Here is a 20562-nt window from a genome sequence, read left to right on the forward strand (position 1 = left end):
TTTAAAGCAGGTTTGTGTGTGTGTGTTTTCCTTGCATGGATGTCTACGCACCAGATGCCTCTCTGGTGCCATTGGAGGTGAGAAGAACGGCTCACACCCTGGGACTGGAGTTGCAGACGGTTGTGAGCTATGGATGTGGGTGTTAGGGATTGAACCCGGGTCCTCCGGAAGAGCAGCCAAAGCTCTTATCTGCTGAGCCATCTCTCCAGCCTGGGTTTTTTCTTTTTAATTTTCAACTATTTATATGTATGGGTGCATTTATTTGCATTGGTATGTGCACATTGAGTGTAGGTACCTGAAGAGGCCAGAAGAGGGCGTCAGATCCTCTAAAGCCAGAGCTCTAGGTGGTTGGGAGCCACTAGATAAAGGTGCTTGAAGCCAAACTGTTGTCCTTTGGAGGGACCACAACTGTTCATCTCTCCAGCCCCCAAGCACTTAACGCTGAGGTCAGAACACTCCAATCCTGCCACCCATGGCGATCCTCACCTGAAGGGATATTGGCCTAGCTGTTAGCGGACAGGTGCCAGCATTCTTTAGTTGATTAATTGATGGAAGCAAACTTTCCTATGCTAATTTCCTTATTTATCTCAAAGACAGCATGGTAAAAATTGATCACCAAGACAGTGTTACCTTAAAGTCTATTCCTGGCTCTCTGGGGAGTCGAGGAGACGAGGTCACATTTACTTACGGCTGTCACAAACTGGTCGTTGTGCTCTGTCAGATTCTTGATTCTTGTATAATGTGAGGTTGGGTGGCTCAGGTTATCCTCACTATTCTGTACCCCGAAGAGAGGGGACCAGGGGGTGGGCCTGAGGCTCTGGGCAATGGAATCTCTTCTCATGGGCTGGATTACACATGTCTATTTGACTTAACTTCCTTGCCTGCATTGTTTCCGTGAGACCTCAGATAAAGCTGTCTTTCACGTCTTTCCACTCTAGTCCTTCTCTCATAGGAAGAACCCATCCCTGGGTGTTTCCGAGGTCCCTGCTCACCACATCCTCCCTCTTGGAGCCAGTCGTCACTCACCTCCCGAGTGTGCAGTTGGTCACATTGACTGTTACAGACATCTTGGGCAAAATTCTAGCACCGACCCCCTTCTGTCCACCACTATAAAAGATTGCATCTGTGCAGTCTGCTAAAGTCTCTCCCTGATATTATCTTCAGTCAAGTTCAATCCTGGACTCTCTCTTCAAGATCAGCCTTACCCACAGCTCTCTTGGACCGCCACTCCAGCTATGGGCTTTAAAGCACCTCTCTTCCCCACTCGAGTTCACAGAGGGAGCTTTTAGCTCTTGAGATTCCATCCCTCCCATGCTACCAGCTTTTTGGAATATTCAGAAACCCTTTTATACCTCTGCTTTTCACACCTACAGCCCGACCCCTTAGTGATGCAGACAGCTCCCTCTCCAGCTCAGAGCTTCCTTTATCGTGTAAGTAAGATTTTTTTTTTTACATCTTCATATTTGAGCGCACGCTCTGCTTTGTCCATCAAGGGGCAAGACACCATGAAGCTGGAGTGAACTGAAAGCGCCTTTGATTGTAGCTCATTAGCTGACCGTTACCAGCATCAAGTGGCAGTGCTCACTGCCCATCCAGACAAGGTTCTGATTTGTGACGTCATCACACCCTTTACTCACGCCTTTGTCCTTTGTGACACAGCTTCTGCCACAATCAATTCAGTACAGTGTCTGTCAGTCACTCGGATGAGTGATTAAGAGTTCAGGAGTAGACTTAGCCCCCCTCACTCTCCCCCCTTCCCCTCCCCCTCCTCCTCTCTCTCCCTCCCGGACTCCCCATCTCCCCTTCCCCCCTCTCCCCCCCCCCTCCCTTTGCTCCCCCCCAACCTCTCCCCCTCCCCCTCGGTTTTTGGAGACAGTGTCTTGCTGTGTAGTCCTCTTCAGCTTTGTAACTATTGCTTCTCCTGCCTCAGCCTCCTAAACCATGGGAGCCACCACGCCTGGCTTTTCCTTTCTCACCCTTTTTTGAGAGATGCCGGTTCTTCATGCGCAGATGAGCACTCTGAAGTATATCACCACCTGAGTTTCATACAAGTGCTGTGTTGCACGGAGTGACACATCAAGTCTGAGAAATTAGCCCACATCCCGGGGGTTCTTGTCACGCGTTCCTCCAACAGAATCCATATTAAACACCGACTGAGGGCGGCGGGGTGGTGCTCTGATAGGTGTTCAGCAGCGCGCGTGGCATTCCAGGTCTTCCTTAGCAGAAAGGAGATTCCCCTGCAGAGAGCTAGAGACAGTAGACCCAACCAAGACAGGCTTGTCTGCGGCTGTAGAAAAACAACAGGTGGGAATGGAGAGTTCAGTGGGCCGTGAGCCAGGAGGGCAAGGGCCCTTATGTCACTTACACCTCTTACGGCAAGACACCTCTTAACTTCACTACTGTTTAAAAGAAAACATGTTTGAAGACAATACATTTTCCCCTCTAAAGATTTTAATGAATGTCAGGATTAGAGAAGAGAGGGTCGGAAGGAAGGAGGACTTGGGGTGGGGGTGTTTATGAAGGGAAATTAACTACAGTCCTTAAAATAGCCTTTGTGTCTGAGAGCCTCGTTCTGTCTTATAACCAGGGGTGGGGTGGGGCTCCCCTCAAAGTTACCTCTGCCACTAAGGAGGATGTGCCACGCCTCCACCCCAGACATTGTTGGTTTATTTTTAAAAACACAGGGAAAGCTCCCCCCACCCCCGTTTTTCTCCCACGTTTTACACTGAGCAGAGGCTTAATGTCTTGCTGCACATGGACTTGTCATTCGTCAGTGTGGTAGGCATGTTGTGTGAGGAGAGCCAGCGACTCCATGACAGATACCTTGACAGTGTACCGGAAAATATTCACATAGGGGCTCATTAGCATACTTTTCAGATGGAACGATCTCGGCTTTAAAGCCTTTTCGTTCCATCCAAACATCAGGCACTGGCTGGAGAGGCACACTCAGGCCATTCAGACATGCCTTTGCTCGATACGTGCCCGGTCAGCAGCATCACAATGTGCTGGGTCAGTGTAAATGTAACACACTGCTCATCACCGTTTCAGTGAGATACTAATTCCTTTTTTTTTTTTGTTTATTTACACGTGTGTGTAGTGTAGGAGCTGCCACATGTGCTGCCGCCGTGCACGTGTGTCAGTCACAGGGCCATCTCCTGCAGTCAGTTCTCTCCACTTTGCGTCCTCCTGAGGCATGGTCTCTCTTGCTCTTCTTGCTGCTGTGCTGCATTCTGCAGGCCGCCTCACCTGTGAGCTTGTAGGCGTTCTCCCGTCTCCATCTCTAGCTCCATCACAGGAGGGCCGAGAGTTCGTCCGTGGAATCTGAGCTCGGGTTGTTAGGTTTGCGTGGCAAGCATTTCTACCCACTGAGCGCCCTCCAGCCTCATCCTCCCCTCCTAAATTGTATAAAGGTCAACACAAAAGAAAACAAAACAAACCATGTGGCATACAACGTCCAAGAACTATTCCCGGCTTCCTGCCTCTCCCATCAGTGTGGTGTCAGACATGTAGGTTTTAGGCTTGAGTGGGGTTTGGGTTTTTTGTTTCCATCTGTATCAGAAGTGAAGTAGTTCACTAAGGGAAGATGCAGAGGGGACAGGGGTATGCTACACTGCTCCTTTGGCTTGGCTTCAAGAGGGCGAGAAGGGACCCAGAGGCTGAGGGTGAGGTTGCCAGTGACCTTTTTGAGAGCGTGCTCTCTCGGAGCTCAGGGTGATGGAGGGCTGTCTACCCGGCCCCTTCCACATGCTGCTCTCTGGGATTCCATCCGTCACTCCCTCCGCTCCCAATGAAGCTGTGGTCCTCAGACTGTTCCCTGGGTGCCAGAGGGTGATGGATCGGGCCTCTTCTGTGTTGACAGTGGGCGTAGTCTCCACTTAAGAGGGTCCGCTAGGCTGTCTTCTCCCGCAACCCCCTCCTGTCTAACAAATTTGTCCCGACCCTACACGGTTGTTTCTAGATGTCACATCCAGGCTTTTAGCTTTCTCCCTCTGTGTGTGTCTCAGAGCTCCTGTGCCTCTGTCTCCTCGCCACCGTGGGGGTGGTCTACAGGAACTCCCTGAGCCAGGCGCCTGTGATTCACCTAGGGTGGGGCATTTCTAGCCAGCAGACCTTGCTGACCCTGCATCTACAGAGAGAGCGTACTCCTCAAGTCTCCCTGGTGGGTCACTGAGCTTATCTGTAGCTCATTTAACCCGCTGACCTGGTTCCCTTTCCGTTTTGCTGTGATAAACACCGGGACAGTAGCAGTTTTGGGGGAAGGAAGGCTTTATTCAGCTCAGGCTTCCACCTGATGGTCTACTGCTGCAGCCGTCGAAGCGTGAACTTGGAGTAGCCAGTCACATCACGTCCGCAGTCCCCAGCAGAGAGAACGTGCGCATGCGCACTGTTGCTCAGCTCATTTCTTTTATACAACTGAGGGCTCAGACCCAGGGACTCAGGCCATCCATTTTAGACTGGGGCTCCTCACGTCCATCATCAACGAGAGCATAATCACAAGAAACCCTCAGGCCATCCTGATTTGGACAGTCTCTCCTTGGGACTCTTCCCAGATGATTTCAATTGTGTGACGTTGACAGTTCGTTAGATCTGCATTTAACATTGAGTTTTCAACTTTACTCCTTTAAAAAAAACATTTCTTTTTATCATTTGTGTGTGTGTGTGCGCGTGTGTGCGTGCGCGCACGCGAGAGTGTCCCGGCAGGCCTCCCGTAGGGAGATACAGGTGGTTGTGAGCTGCCTGCAGTTCGCTGTGGGTATGGGATCAGGTGATCTCTGCAAGAACAGCATCTGCTCCTAACCTCCGAGCCAGTAACAAGACCTTACCCTTCTGCATGCCTTTCAGGTGTTCTTGGTTCCTCATTCGTGGGTTAGAATATCAACTTACTTCTGTGATAAAGCAATATGTCTACTCTGTTTGGTGTTTTGACACAGAGGCTCGCTGTATAGCCTAGGCTCACATAGAACTCACAATTTTCTTGCCCTAGCTAGGTTTCTGGTGTGCGCCACTGTGACCGCCTCTCCTGGCCCTTCAGGTCACTTTCCTCTTTCATCGTGTTGGCGCGCAGCCTTGGCATGTCCCCAGGATACTCTAGAACTCCTGTTCTGCAGACTATGGGGACGCGCCAGTGCACCTGGCTTAGCTTGCTCTTTTCTTAGGCTTCAGAGAGCTGGCTCTCTCACCTCAGTCTCAGTGCACTCTCTATGGAAGAAGGGTAGCCCTCCCCCTGGTGGAGTGTGTTCACAGGCTCAACACTCTTCATTTCCCACGCTCCCGGATCCTGGGGCACTACCCATGTAGCCAGGTGCCCCAGCTGCAGTTTCTAAGTAGTCACCATAGCTCTTCCCTTCTAAAGGGCCTAGATGAGGGGGTGGGCATCCTCACCCTTCTTGGGGAGTTGGCTCATTTCTGGGCCACTTCCTCGGCTTTGAGGCTGCGACTTCTCAGGCCGTGTGAGCGCAACCCCATGAAACCTTCCTTTACCGAGGACCCTGTTCTGAACTGACCACCTGGCAAGAGGTCGACGTCTTTAGCTTTTAATCTGTGCTATCAGTTCTCCCTTCCCTCAACTTGAAAATTATCTGACCTTCTTTCTTTCTATATCCCCCTCCTACTCCCACCCCTCGGTGCTGGGGATTGAACTCAGGGTCTTGCCCATGCTAGGTAGCATTCTACCATTGAACTATATTCTCAGCCTCTTGTGCGCACATGTGTGTGTGTACATGTGTGTATGTGTGTGTATGTATGTGTGTATGTGTGTATGTATCTGTATGTGTGTATATGTATATATGTATATGTGTGTGTATGTACGTGTGTGTATGTGTGCATGCAGGTGTGTGTTTCTGCATGTAGAGGCCAGTGGACAGTCTCAGGTGTCGTTTCTTAGGTACCATTCACCTTTAAAAAATGAAAACAATGTTTTCTGTATCTGGTTTTTGTCTGTGTCTGTGGCTGTGCCTGCATATGTTCCAGATGCTTGTGGAGGCCAGAAGAGGTCATCAGCTCTTTGGAGCTGGAGAGAAAGATGGTTATGAGCTGCTGTAAGGAAGGCAGGAATTGAACCCTCATCCTGGAAGAGTTGAAAATGCCCTTAACCATGGAGCCACCACTTTAGCTTTTCTCCTTTCTCTCTCTGAGATGTGATCTCTCCCTGGCCTTGAACTCCCCATGTAGGCCAGGCTGGCCAGCCATGGAATGCCAGAGATCTTCCAGCCTCCACCGCTCCACTCAGTGCTGGTGATGAGGCTGTGCCATCCTGCTTGGCTTTATTTATTTGTAACCTGTGGGGATTGTTCTCAGCCCCTTATGTTGGCTGACTCAACTCCCCAACCTCCCCACAACCCTCAGAGACTGAGTCTCACTATGCTCCTTGAGTTTATCATCTGTAGCCCAGGCAGGCCCTTGCCCTCTGATCCCCCTGCCTCAGCCTCCCGAGTGACTGGGTGATAGGCCTGTACTGGCAGCCCAAGCCTCTTTTCTAATCTTGACCGCAGTAATGCTTTGAGCATGGCAAAACTTTACAGATGAGCCTTATTTTATAGTACAGAAATTCAGAAATCATAATTACTTCACTGAGGGTGGCTCCTACCTCTCTATTAATCATCTTCCTCACACAGAAATGGAATTCTATTTTCGTCTCCTACAGATAAATTAGTATATAGTGGAAAGGGATTCAACTTCTGCGAGGAATTATAACGCCATGGTACAATTAACACAAACACTCACCTTGGCGTGCCTGTGCCTTGTATAGATAGCAGAGACCAACTCTACTCAGCGCAGATGCCGCGCTGTCTCACTGGACTTGAGCGGCTGCTAAGGTCTGCCACATCGTGCACTGTGTGCCAGCAATGATAACGGCCGGCCACAGGTCACCTTCATGGGTGTTCACCGAGCGCGCCAGAAGCCACACTGAGCACTTTGCATAGATTCCCCTAACAGTCAGGTGCAGAGGCAAGCCACACTGAGCACTTTGCATAGATTCGCCTAACAGTCAGGTGCAGAGGCAGGAGCGTCACAAGTTTGAGGCCAGCCTTCACCGCGTAGGGACACTCTTTCAAAGCCAGACATGACCGCGCCACAGATGCCTACAGAGGCTGAGTGTCTTTCCCAGGGTCATAGAGCTGGAGTGGGTGGAATTGGGAGCCATTAAGCCACCCTGTTTCTGTGTCAGAGTCACCTACGTATTTTGTCAGTCAGTTTATCTCGCTGTCCTTATCTCGGGATGGAAGCACTTCCTTTTGGTCATCATATATTGTAGTTTCTGTGATTTCAATTTTAATCTTCCAAAGGAGGCATTGGGTGAGTACGCGGTCAGATCGGGTTTGCACCACCATTAGATTTGCACTCCCCCGTTTATGGGTGCACAGGGGATGCGAACCCCTGCTTCCAGTCCCAGTTCCTGTCCCATAAGCTAATGTTGAAAGCTTTAAGCCCCGGAGCTTCTGACTCCAGCAGGGAAGGCTGAGATGCTCCCCAGAGAGCCTGGAGGTGTTAGATAAGTCTCTGCTAGCGCTCATTTCACATTCCCTGATCTTCTCTTCCCCACCTCACCTCCGTGCACCTCAGAGACTGTTCTTTTGCATATCCCAGAAGCAACCGCCACCCCTCCGCATTCACCTCCCTCTTCCTCCGCACCCCTCCACATCACTCTGGTTACTTCTCTGCCCGGCACTGCTTTGACCGTTGTTCCCGGGAATGCTTCAGCAACAGCCAGCTCCTTCTGAGTCTGTGGGGCTGAAGGCGTGCGTGCTGCTCACCCCCCACCCGGCCCCCAGCACAGAACTCTGTCTGGAAAACAAGAGGTTAAAAAAGAAGTCTGGACCGTGAAGGGCTGTGACAACTGTCCTAGGGGGAGCTCTAGCGAGCCCTGGCGGGCAGTGACTCATGCGGCTCCGTCACTCAGATCGGCATTGGCCCCTGCCACGCAGGGCGGCCAGGTGGGGTTACCGCCAGAGCACGCACTGAGGGGTGGGGAGGTGGTAGCATGCAGCCTGCACTGCGGGGGATGTGATGCCGGCTTGCCAACTTCCCTCTGCCTGGTCCACTGCGGACGCCCCAGCCTGCAACCATGGTAACACTTCTGACTGGAAATGCCCCTGGGAGCCCCCCACGATGGGCAGCCTCCTGGTGACTGATGGACAGCCGCTCACTCGCCTGAGTGAGAGAGCCTAGTAGGTCTGCAGGCAGCAGAGACGATGTGATTCCACCCCCCTCCCCAGCTGGGAGTCATGCCATAAGGAGGTAGGAGCCTCGCCACAGATGTGCTTCTGTGGGTCTCTATGTCCCCCCGCACTGGTGCTGGGTGCTGTAAACCACTGCAACTTTATCTGGCTGTCTTTTGATTATGCTGGTCGAACTGCGGTGGATTCGATGGGCAGGGGTGTGTTGAGGGGAGTGGGGGGTTTTGGGGGGAGATAATGAACTAAAAAGGAAAAAAAAAGTGGTTAATAGGATCTCTGAGTAGACTCAGCTGGCTATGAATGAACCAGACTGCAGTGGTGACCCAACCGCGGTTGTACGGCTTCCTAAGCCCACTGTCCTGTTCTCTCCCCTCATTCCGGCTAAGTCATGAGACATGCACGTCTTCCATCTGACAGCCATGAATATCACCAACTATTAATCATTTTAGACCTCTCTGGAAGAGGGGCTCAATGGGCTTAGGTCACCCGGCACCCCAGCACTCCAGCTGTCCAGGGATGGAAGGCTGCTGGAAATAATGAGGCAGGAGCTGCCTTCCCCGGGTGAGTTGCCCAAGCACTTCAGCGGGGTCCAACTGACCTGTCTGAGTTTATCTTTCACCTCACCCACTGCCCAGAGAGGCAAGCTGTCTGCGGGTTGGTGGCCATGTTGGCAGCGAAGGGGTTAATCTCTTGTTGCTGTAAGAGCCGAGGCTGGGTCTGCCTGCGCTAGGAGCTGGGTTGAAAGCAGTCGCTGCAGTGCTGTCTCCAAACGCCTAAGGAGTAAGGCGCTTTTTCCCCCTCTGCAACAGTGTGGAATTCTGAATTTTTCTCCCCCCCCTTGTTTTTCTTTTAACCAGCTCCTCCCCCCTTCGTCCCCACCCTCAAGTCTGACGATGACACCTCCAATTTTGATGAACCAGAGAAGAATTCGTGGGTTTCATCCTCTGTGTGCCAGCTGAGCCCCTCGGGCTTCTCAGGCGAAGAGCTGCCGTTTGTGGGATTTTCGTACAGCAAGGCACTGGGGTATCTTGGTAGATCCGAGTAAGTGACGGTGACTCTCTGTGTGGACCTGCATGGATGCCCGGTACACAGAGCCAAAGGTGCTGGTGCTGATGCTGGTGCTGTGCTGTGCTGTGCTGTGCTGGTGGGAGGGTTGGGGGAGTGCGTCGGAGGGAAGCCTCTGGGCTGCCTGTTTGGGGCTCCTGGGGCTAGACTGTTGATGCTCGGTTCTGCATGGCGTGTTAGGTGCCTGTTCCTTCCTGTCCATGGCATCTGAACAGTCAGCTGGGCACTTTGGGTCAGTTTTTCCCATCTTTAGTCTTATTTAGAGGGAGGAGAAGAGTGGGAGATTTCTAGCAGTGCAGATACCCGGTTAAAAGGGGAACCTTGGATGAGTTAAACTGAGCCGTCTGTCCATCCGTCTCAAGAGAGAGGATGGCCGGAACCCTGGCTATATCGGAAAGGATCCGAAACACCGGATCTCACCAGCCTAAAGGGTTTCCCGATGGGTTTAACCGAGCTGCAAGTGGCTGAACCAGAGCTCTAGCAGAGAGATGACGCTGGGCTCCTGTCCAAGTATGCTGCAAGATCAGGGATCTGGCAGCTGAGCCATTCCAAGTAGGGAGAGAGCACTGGTGGCCAGAAGAAGCCCCGTTCCTTCCTGTGAGCCCCCCAGGAGCAAGTGTGATGCAGCCAGCAAGTGAAACCCTAAACAAACTCGGCAGCTAGAACGAGCAGTAGAGATGTGCTGTAACCCTCCTGACCTGGAAATCGTCCTCTCTCGTCTGATAGGAAGCATTCAGAAGACGGGGCAGATGGGGCTTGCTTGAAGGGTCCTGATTTCCTGACTCCTAGAATTTATGTTAAAAACAGCTGCCTTGGGATGTAGGAGTTGGATGTCATTCTGTCTTCAGGAGAGCAATTTCCCCTAGGAAGGTCTCAGACTAGCTATGTTGTTCTCCAGGTTCCTTAGCTCCCTCACACTGAAGCTCTTGAGGGAGATGATGGGTAACTAGTTGCTGCCCACTTAGAACACATTTTTAATTTTTTTAAAAATTCTCATGGGTAGATTGATTGCCTGTTTGGTGTGTTTATAGCTTAGATATTGATTCAAAGGGATATGGTATTGGCTCCTGGATGATGTCTCCCCACAGGTACAATTCTGAGATTCTTAAAAGATAGTAGATTTTCACATAGAATTGAGCATTTGGTATAAGCTGGGGAGAGTGTGGGCCATTCTTGATTTTTGACAGGGGCTTTTTACAATGAGAGATGCCAGGGTAGGCTTGCTTTCTTGTCTGAGGTCTGGGTTTAAAATCCAGGTGGATGTTGGCATCATCAGGTCTGCCTTTCTTGCTAATCTTACCACCAAACGCAGCCCAGAGGATGGCAGGAGAGGCAAAAATCTTAACTCGCCATGGAATGTGCCATCATCAGTCAGAATTGCAGTGGTCCAAGCAGGGCTAGGAGGTTTGGTGTTGTTGTTAAGGACCCAGGCAGGAGCCAGAGGCCCAGTGGAGGAGGGTGCATACTTAGTGGGCAGTGTAACCTTGACACAACAGGCTCACTGAAGGTCACAGATCCAGACTAGGAGAAGATGTGTGGGGCGATGTTGCTGGTCTGGTTAGCAGTGGGCCAGGTGTGTTGAGAGAAAGCTGTCTGATGATATTATTGATTAGTGATCTCAAAAACCTGGGAAGCCTGGGTGGGGGAGTGAGGTTTCAGGAGCAAAGATGGGGGGGGGGGTGATATGAGGGAGCCCAGGCACCACGGCTACTCTGAGACAGAGTGTGATTAATTGCTTGTTATTCAGGAAGACTCTAATTGCATCTTTCTGCTTCTCAGAAAGCCGGGAAAAGGGAGGTCTGTCACAGGGGCCTCTCAGCGTCAGGGCCCAGGCACTGGATAAATATTTGTTGATTGGATTTACTCGTGAGCCAGTCCCCCTGGAATGCGTTTGTGTTGCTCTCTGATTTTTGAAGGTTTGCAGTTTCACCTTTGGCCATCCAGAACCCCCCCCCCCAATCCCTAACGAATCCAGCGAGCTTCTGTTTGTGCCCCAGTGTTTAATAAGATCCTCACGAAAATAAAATTCCTCATAACACAGCAGTCGCGTTTGTTATCTGGAAGATGTAACTGAAGGTGTCTTATCTTTGGGGAACTTGATGCTTTTTTTCCATGGCAGTTCAGGGCTGGAATCAGCTTCCTCTGTCATGCTTGGCGGTGTTGTTGTTGGACCTGGCTTCTTTGCCAGGGGTGGCTTGGTGGGAGAAACCTGCAGCCGCAGTCTAGAAATCCCATCCACCTGTTGGTTGTAGGTGACCCCCCCTCCCCCCCCCCCCCCGCCCCTCGTGCACCCCTGGGCATGTTGGATCATGGTTTATTGGGAAGCCAATAAAAGAGACTCAGATGAGATAGCGCAGGAGATCCTGCAGTTTCATAGACAGAGGTGGTAGCGTGGTCTCTGGGTACCACCTTTACCCTGTAGTGACCCCGCTCTCTCCCTGCATTTCCCTCCTCTGTCTTCTTGCTTCCATCACCACAGGCTTGTATTTACCCCACAGTTCCTTGCTCGCTCTTCACACCACCGAGGAAACTGCAGATCCTACTTCCTGTGCTGTGCCAGGGAAATTGACCCCAGATTTGTTAGCAGGGAACTGAATGGAACGTACATTCAGAAGTGGGGCTGAATGGGCCAGCGTTGTCCACAGGGACCATGGCCTCAGGAGTGACTCACGTTGCTGTGCTCCGGTCGCCTCTCACATTTCAGGATCTTCCTCTTTTTGCACGGGGACCCCAGACTATTTCTAAGCCAGCCGTTCAACACATTGCTAAGTTCCGGCTCAGCCAGAAACCCAGTCTCAGTGTGTCGGTGAGTGACATAGGGAGAGCTTCTTGCTGCCCAAGTGGGGAGCGGAGGACCCTGATGAGAAGCAGAATTGTTTGGTTGGTGAGAGAACATCCACGCCAGTGACTCTTTTCCTGTCCCCCCACCCCCCACAACCCCCAAACGATGCTGGGCATTGACCCAAAGGCCTTGTCTGTGCTAAGCAAGCACTCTACCACTGTGACCATTGAGCTACACCACATCCCAACCCTTTTACCTTTTACTCAACAAGAACCCAGCTCCATCCCCATGCTTTGAGTGCCATGAGCCCATATCTGCTTGAGCTGTACAGTAGCAGGGTAGAAACAGAAATTCGTAAGTGGAAGGTTTACAAATACCATGAGTCCTAGTATCGTGGTGTGTCGTGATCCCCACCCCACCCCTACCCGTGAGCTGTCAGCACAGGGTTTCTTTATGTCCATCTTTCTTCTTGGACCCCCTCATTGTCTTGGGTCAAGTCAGGGTGGTTCTTCAAGGTGATGTGACCTTGTTGCGGCTGGCTTTGTGAGTCTGAGGGGTCTGAGTGAGCTGTGTCAGGAAGGATGCTCTCTCTCTTCTGCCATCCAGGCACTCTCCTTTGAGCGGATCTAAAGATACTGGGATTGAACCATCCCTTCAGACACGGCAGAAGAACAGATGGCAGGTTTTCAGTGCCCCTTCCTTTCAGGATTGGGAGTTGTTTGCATGGTAATGTCCTCAGTGGTGATACGGAAAGCAGCATACCTTTCTGCAGAGCTTCTAGGAGGACAGACTCAAACATAAAGCATTTATTGTCATACCTGGTACAAGGAAAGGCCTGTGACTGTCTCCCGTTCTGTTTCTTGCTATTTCTAAAGACTAGTCTATATGTTTATGTAGAACTCTTCCATATGTCTTAAGAGACTATGGCAAGGACTCAGCAGAAATTAGGGAGTTAGCCAGACCCACACTCAGTTCTCCAGGTCTTGGGAGTTTTTCTCCTGGAAATGCTTAAATGTTCTGGCCAACTGCAGGAGTCACCATTCTGTTGACAAGAGGTGTTCTCTGTAGAAAAGTAGCTGAGAGGACAGAAGGACAAGATGAAATCCCAGACAGAGAGATCAGAAGGACAAGATAAAATCCCAAGTGGACACTTTCCCATCAAGTTGACTGCAGCGAAGCAGATTTTTGGAAATAGTTGATAGAGCCGAGCAGGCACGTTAGCTGTGGAATAGCAGGATAGATGAACAAGACAGCCTCAAGGAACACATGAGGAGCGAAGCCAACTCACGCTTTCTTGCTAAATGAACAGTGATGATCTTTCTTGGAATGCCTGTCCATTGCCCTGTGCAGGCTGGGTCTCGTTGGTCCTCATGGTCTGGCACAGGAAGCTGTGGTGGGCCCTTGGTGCATTTGCATGCTTGAACTGTGCTTACCCGTATGCTGATGGTGATTGGGTGCTAGGGCTCAGCTATGTGAAAGATGGTGGATTCTGGTTGGAGAGGAAGGTAGCAAGGGGCAGAGGGTTCTCATTGCCTGGTCTCGCATGGTATCCAACTCTCAGGTTTCATTCTCAAATCAACTCAATTACCACAGCAGCCCAAAAGGAAGCACTGGCTGCCTTTCTCCCACTTGACATGTGAGGAGACTGAGGCATGGGGAGTGTGGGCTTGTCCAGGGGCTTCAGAGCCTCTTGACCACTGTGCTATGATGCCGCACTGTATAAACGCCACACACTTACAGGATGCTTGTATGGTGCCCGGGTTGACATGCTCGTCAGAAGTAGACTCCGTTTGGGGGAATGAAAAGCCATGAAGCTGGGGTAGGTGTGAAGAGAGATGACATGCAGGTGAAAATGTTGCTTTTGTTTTTTGGCCTTTATGGGTTTGCTGAGTAGGTGGCCTATATAGGTCTCAGATTTCTTCTCATTTAGAGACACTTATGTGTGTGCATGTGTGTATGGTTGTGTATGTGTACATGTATGTGTATGCTTGTGTATGCATGTATGCTTGTGTTTTGTGTGTGTGTGTCTTCACACATGCGCACCTGCGTTCCTAACCACTCACATTCTTACTCGCTAGAGAATAGCAGTTCATTGAGGACAGGAAACAGCATTGACCTTGGTCTGCATCCCTTTCTTCAGGCTGATTCTTCATAAGCTGCACGGTGAATATCTCATAGAGTGATCCAAGTTCTCGCCCCTTCTCCTCTCCTGTAACAGTGTCTTCTGTGTAGCCCAGGCTCAGCCTCCTGAGCGCTGGCAGTGTAGGTGTGCATGGCCAGATCACTCTCAGGGCCGCCAGGGATGACTCTGGTTGCGTTCTCTCAGGTTTCCCATTTCTCCTTCCAGTTCCCTCCCACCTAGCCCCTAGCGACTTACTCCAGAGAGGGGAAGGGAGGGATCGTTCACCCCTACTTTTATTGAGCTACTTAGGAGCGGTGCGAGTGTGGGGTCTTCTTTTAAAAACTGCTTTTCCTAGAACTGCTGAAAAGGCAGGCACGATGGTGTGCGTCATGTGAGTGTAGTGTAGGTCTATACTCACTGCACTGGTGCCTCAGCCACCACAGTGCCCCCCTATGCTGAGATGGAAAGTCTCTGTGGGCTGGGGTGGCAAATAACCTGGCCCACTTAACAGCAAACTCAAGACCGTGTCTTAAACACAATTGAAGGTGAGGACCAACATCCCATGGCTGCCATCCGACCTCCATGAACATCCTGTGGCTGGATGCACAAGCCAACTCTCAGACATGTGAACACACACAGAGATGGCGACAGAGAGAGAGAGAGAGAGAGAGAGAGAGAGGCAGAGAGAGAGAAAGAGACAGAGACAGAGAGAGAAAGTCACAAAGAGAAGAACAGAGAGACAGACAGACAAGAAATTGTTTCCTTCTGCGTCCAGCCAAATCATGTGTGACTTTTTTTTTAAATAGCCAACAATGATAGCCCCTCCTCAAGTCACCTATTTGCTACATCCAAGAGATTTAATGGTAACAGCCCTCAAGTGCCTGTTTGTCTCCTGCCATTAACTGGATCTTCACCTGGTCGCTTGCATCTGGGTGTTGTCTTAGGTTTTCTGTTCTCCTCTCCCTCATTCAGTTCTATTCTGTCTAGTCAAGCACACCTTGTCCTCTGGCTCGTCTTACCCTGTTCTCCTTTTAGCCTGAGCGTGTACCTGCCTCTAGGCCTTGGCAGGACCATTCTACCATCTTCTCATTTGTCTTAAAGACACCTTTAGGAACTCAGATCCAAACAGCCCTGTCCCAGCCCTGCAGATCAGGTGCTAGAAGATCTGTCACGTGTGTGCTTCGGGGGGCCCCCACTGACTAGTTTGCTTGCTTATTCGGGTGTCTTAAGAAGGTTGTCATTGACTAAGCCTGCTCCATATTCCCAAGCTTGGCTTCAGGTTGGCAAGGCTTCCTTTGCCTGAGCAAATCCCTCTTGGTTCCCTTTGCTTTGCCCTTGGCCTCCTGGCCTCTCTCTGATGAATCTCCTGAAGGAGTCATACGTGTTGAGTGGCTCTTCCCACCCCCCAATCCATACAGTACAAGGACAATCTCAAAACTATTGACTTCCCCAGCCAGTGATGCAAACCGCTGGACTCTTGTTAGTCAGCGCATATCTGGATGGCTTTCTCCTTTGTCCTCTGGGCCCTGGGCACTATCTCTCTACCCTGACTACTCCTTCAGTATCTGTTTAGGCCCCTGAAACCTGCATACTACGGCCTGCTGTCCCATTCAGTTCTTGACTTTCCCTCCTCCTTCCCCACCCCTCCTCCCAACCCCTCCTTCCCTGTCCCTCTACTTCCTCACATAAGAAACCACCACTCCTTCTACCCTTCTAGGCAAGAAAATGATGGTACCTTACACACTCCTGTGCCTCTGGTCCTCCGGCACTGACAAGACTCTTTGACACTTGCACCTGTGCCACTGTTCTATCGTCCAAACACCCCCATCACCCCAATAAGACACTTGCTCAGATTGGTGCGGTAGGCTCCAAACGAGCCCTCTGCCTCTGGTTTTCCTGGCTGTCATCCATTCTCTAGAGTGGCACTCCTCCAGAGCCAAGGCTGGGTGATGTCATTGTCCCGTGGGGACCTTCAGCAGCGTCTCTGTGCACAGAATTAATGGCCTCTCCTGAACTTGACATTCAAGGGTAGTGTGCCAAGACCCTAGCCTGTGTTCCCAGTCCTACCTTCTTCTTGTCCCCTAGATCTGGCCAAACTATCCCAGGGCTCACTGAGGACAGGGCTGTGTGTCCTTCCTTTTGCCACAAACAGGGCTTTGCCAGGTTGAACTTTAGTCAAACTGAATTAGATTGAAGTGGTTGTATCAATCCCCTCTGCCCAGATCACACAGCATCCGATGAGCATTTCCTGGGTGTCTGGAAGTATATGTTCTAAGGACTTCCCACACACTGTCTCATAGCCTCGCCATAGTTTACTTGATAGACACCAAGAAATCACTTTGGTTACCTCAGATCTCTGTACCTACCACCTGACCCCATACAGTTACAGATTTGCTAGTTTGTGTGTGAGAAGGACACATTTATCTAAACCGTCAAGGTAAAGGAACAACTTTCCAGAGGGATCACCCACACGGTCTGTACTGTCATGTTGCTCAGCAATATCTGTCGCGTTTAGAGAATAAACCTGGAGATGACCAAGCCTGGGTCACCTTTGAGGATCACACAGACCATCCTTTGAGCTTTAGAGTTCATAAAAACATTCTTTATTTTGGGGGACTAACTGTAGTACCCCCGTGAATAGTCCAGGCTTGAGAATTAGACAGTCAGGGGCACACATCTGGCTGGGTCCCACCCCTGGCCAGTTTTGAGAATGAGACACTTTTTTCAGATTTCCATGGGACTGTCGTAGTGTCTGTCTGCCTAGTAGTTTTCCTGCAGAGACGGGTGCCCAGAGCAGGGCAGGGGTTCATGTTCTGTTGGCTGTTGTTACTGAGGCATGCTCTCTGCTCTCTGTTCCTTCTTGCTTCCTCTCTATAGAGGCATTTTGCTGGTTTCTGCCCATCGATAGAATTCAGTTCCATGTGGGGTGCCTGACAGATGTCCTAATATCTGTATCCAATTCTTAACTCTTAACAGAGTCCATGGGCTGGGCAGTGGTGGTGCATGCCTTTAATCCCAGCACTTGGGAGGCAGAGGCAGGTGGATTTCTGAGTTCGAGGTCAGCCTGGTCTACAGAATGAGTTGCAGGACAGCCAGAGCTCCATAGAGAAATTCTGTCTTGCCCTTTCCCACCCCCACCAAAATATCAGTTACAGTAGGATCTGTGCCTTGTGACCTGTCCCTAACAAAGATGTCACCTATTCCGACTCACCCTTGACTACTTGAGTATCCCCAAGGTGGGTGAGTGTGTGTCATGGGATGCTGCTGCCTCAGGACCAAGCATGTCTTCTCTGATGTTGGGGCTGGACAGTTTTCTGTGCATTCAGCCTTGATCCTGCACAGAAATTCTTATTTTGGATTCCTTTGTCCATGATGATCTGTATACTGCACCTGCCCAGTGCCTGCACACCATCCATTCATCCATCCATCCACTTATCAATTCATCTCTCCATCCATCATCCATCCATCCATCCATCCACTTATCCATCCATCCACTCATCCATCCATCCATTTTCCATCCATCCATCCATTTTCCATCCATCCATCCATCCATCCATCCATCCATCCATCCATTCATCTATCCATCCACTTATCCATCCATCCATCTATCCATCCATCCACTGACTTAACAGATTCATGGTTGTAGGCTTCAAGGGTATAAATATGAACAGGACTGATGCTGTCCCTGTCCTCAGGAAGCCACTATATACACAAGAGACAGATTCAGATAGTGGCCAGGGCTCTGTAGAAATCTGACCAAAATGGGGACCAAAGTGGTTGGCCAATTTAGACTGACCAGGAAGACTTCCCTGAGCTGAGCACTGGGACTTGGTGGGAGAATGTTGAGTCACCTGAGGTGACACTCCTGACCACCTGTGAGCTGATCTAGAAGTCTTCACTGACCTCCTGTGAGGTGCCAAGCCCTATGTTAGAAGCGGACCTGCAGTGAGTCTCATCGCAAGGCTCCTGTCCTGGAGGTATAGGTGAGCACTCATTCATTGGCTCATTCACTCAGCAAACTCTTGCTGTCCTACTATGTGCCGTGTACTTTCCAGGCTCTAAGGATAAAACATTGAAGAGAGGAGGCAACAGTCCCTGCCTACATGATCTATCAAAATGCCAGAGTCAGCTCTTGATGGTGATCCCAGGAAGGTTGTTCCTGGGTGGGTGGGTGGGTGGGGGCAGGAAGTGAAGCCAGGACCACTCCTGTGAGTGCCCAGCCAACAGACAGTAAGTATATCAGAGCACTGGGGAGCTGGAGCTTGCAGATCCTCAGGCACTGTGGTCTTGGTTGAGGTAGGAGAGCTTGGCCTTGCGTGGGATAGCCCAGAGTAGGGAGGCTTGGTAGGATGGTGCATGACAGATGTCAATTTCTAAAGGACCATTGTGGGGGGATGGTTGGCAGAGGGATGGGGATGAAGTCAGGGTGGATTAATTAGGTGGTGATATTCCTTCAGTGAAGAGGTGGGGAGATGCCGACAAGACCCGCAAAGTGAGGCACTCACTGAGAGCTGAGAATGGTATTTAAAAAAAAAAAATCGCATGGCTGGCTATATTTTTATGAATAGTGAGGGTTTTGATAAATGGTTTTTGTGCCACGTATTAATCATTCTAGAGCAAATGTTTCTCTTCATCTGGAGCCCATGGGTGGTGGCGGTGGTGGCAGTGGCTGCGGAGCGTGTGTGGTTGCTTATCTAGGCGTACATATGTGCTGCACTCCAAAGCCAGGGTCTGAAGCTCCCTGGGAGAGTGGCACCTTTCACGTTTCCAGGAGGCTGCGGCGGGCACCACTGGGTATTTTAAATTGGGCTTATAAAGTTAGTTCATAAATTTCAGAATGTACAGTCTTAAAAGCCAGCGTATTTTTGGAAACAGTGCTGTTGGTTTTTAAATTCTCTTGTACCACGTTACAGCTTGTGGTTGTGTATATTTTTAGTGCTGTTGGCCACAATTAAGGTGAAGCCCTAGGCTGAGCTAATTCCAATGACTCTGGTTTTAGCATCTAGTCTCTACACTTGGTTGTCTCTGAAGCACGTGCCACCTGTGGTCTGTGATTGGGCAACAGATCTCTCAGGCAGGGGTGGGCTTCCCTAGGAAGCACGTGGATGGTTTGATACTTGCACAGGATCCTAGGCCCACTCCATCCACGGCCTGCTCTGGGGTGGATTCTCTTAAGATACCAAGCGATTCCGTTAATAGCTTTCATGATTTTTTTTTCTTAGTTCTATGGATTATTTATAGGCAGATCATTGGGAAAGCTGCATTTTTATCGTCTCTCTTAAATGTGAGACGTGCGAAACAGTTTTTTGGGTCCAATGTAATGTTAAAGCGAACATCTTCTCCAGGCTGCAGAGGGGCGGGCAGGCGGGCAAGCCCACTGTCTTGCGCTGTCCTCACTCTGCGCGCTTTGGGCCCTCTGTAATTATAAAGCAGATTGTATATATTAGGAAGAGATGTTGATTTCAGAGTAAAATTTTCTAGAAAATAGAAGCGGGGGGGGGGGGGGGAGGAAAGCCCAAGCTTGGCTTGGCCCTAGAAGAGATGGCACTGCTGTGTGTGTGTGGGTGGCTGCTGTACCCGCTGCTGGGGTGGGGTGGGGGGAGTGGGGAGTGGATCTCCCCCTCCACGGGGCAACCGACTGTGCATTCAAGATGTGCCCGGGGGAGGCAAGCAATGCATGGGCACGTGGCGTGTTCTTTTATTAGCATCGTTTTTGTAGTGGATCCCATCCAGTCCAGAGCACGAACTGGCCTAGGCTTCCGACATCTATCCTGTTACTCAGTTTTAATTGTCTCACCCCCCCCCCCCCCCATGAAGCGGTGGAGGGAGAGTTTCTCTTGTGTATATGGGTTGAACTGTGTCTGGGGGTGGCTTTGGAACCAACTTAGCTTGTGGGTGCTTTTGGGTTCCTAGACTGTCTTGAGCTCCGACTTAGCAACAAACACAGCCACTCGTGGATAGAGGTTACTTTCTCCCCAAAGACCCACCCCTCTCTTTCCTCCACAACTCTGCCTTTCTGGGCATCCCGGGTACCGTCTGCTTGTCAGTGCTGTCCCGCCAAGCAGTCGAGCTGAGATCTGAACTTACACCCGTGGATTATAGATGCCTCCACTTTTAATTGTCCATCACTCAAACAGGGCAGGTGTAAAGGCTTTAAGAGCCCCTCTTGCCGGCCGTGGTGGCCACGCCTTTAATCCCAGCACTTGGGAGGCAGAGGCAGGCGGATTTCTGAGTTTGAGGCCAGCCTGGGCTACAAAGTGAGTTCCAGGACAGCCAGAGCTACACAGAGAAACCCTGTCTCGAAAAACAAAACCAAAGATCCGCTTGTAATCACAAGCACACATGCACGAGCGCCTATCCCACAGGGTTGAGGAGATCCGTTGAGGTAGCCAGTGAAGTACCTGCACATAGAACTT

General features: G+C 50.7%; 1 protein-coding gene across 15 annotated transcripts in view; it reads left to right on the forward strand.

Moving 5' to 3' along the window:
- The window catches only part of Cit (citron rho-interacting serine/threonine kinase), a 163238-nt gene that overhangs the window by 54690 nt on the left and 87986 nt on the right, over positions 1-20562 (forward strand). For all 15 annotated transcript variants that reach the window (XM_085837071.1, XM_085837070.1, XM_085837073.1 and 12 more), the window contains one exon: positions 9035-9218. In XM_085837071.1, the coding sequence (XP_085693197.1) occupies positions 9035-9218 (184 nt within the window). The remainder of the gene's footprint in view (positions 1-9034; positions 9219-20562) is intronic.

The sequence above is a fragment of the Mus caroli genome, unplaced genomic scaffold, assembly GCF_978045245.1.
Source record: "Mus caroli unplaced genomic scaffold, Mus_caroli_1 scaffold_4, whole genome shotgun sequence".
Classification (NCBI taxonomy): domain Eukaryota; kingdom Metazoa; phylum Chordata; class Mammalia; order Rodentia; family Muridae; genus Mus; species Mus caroli.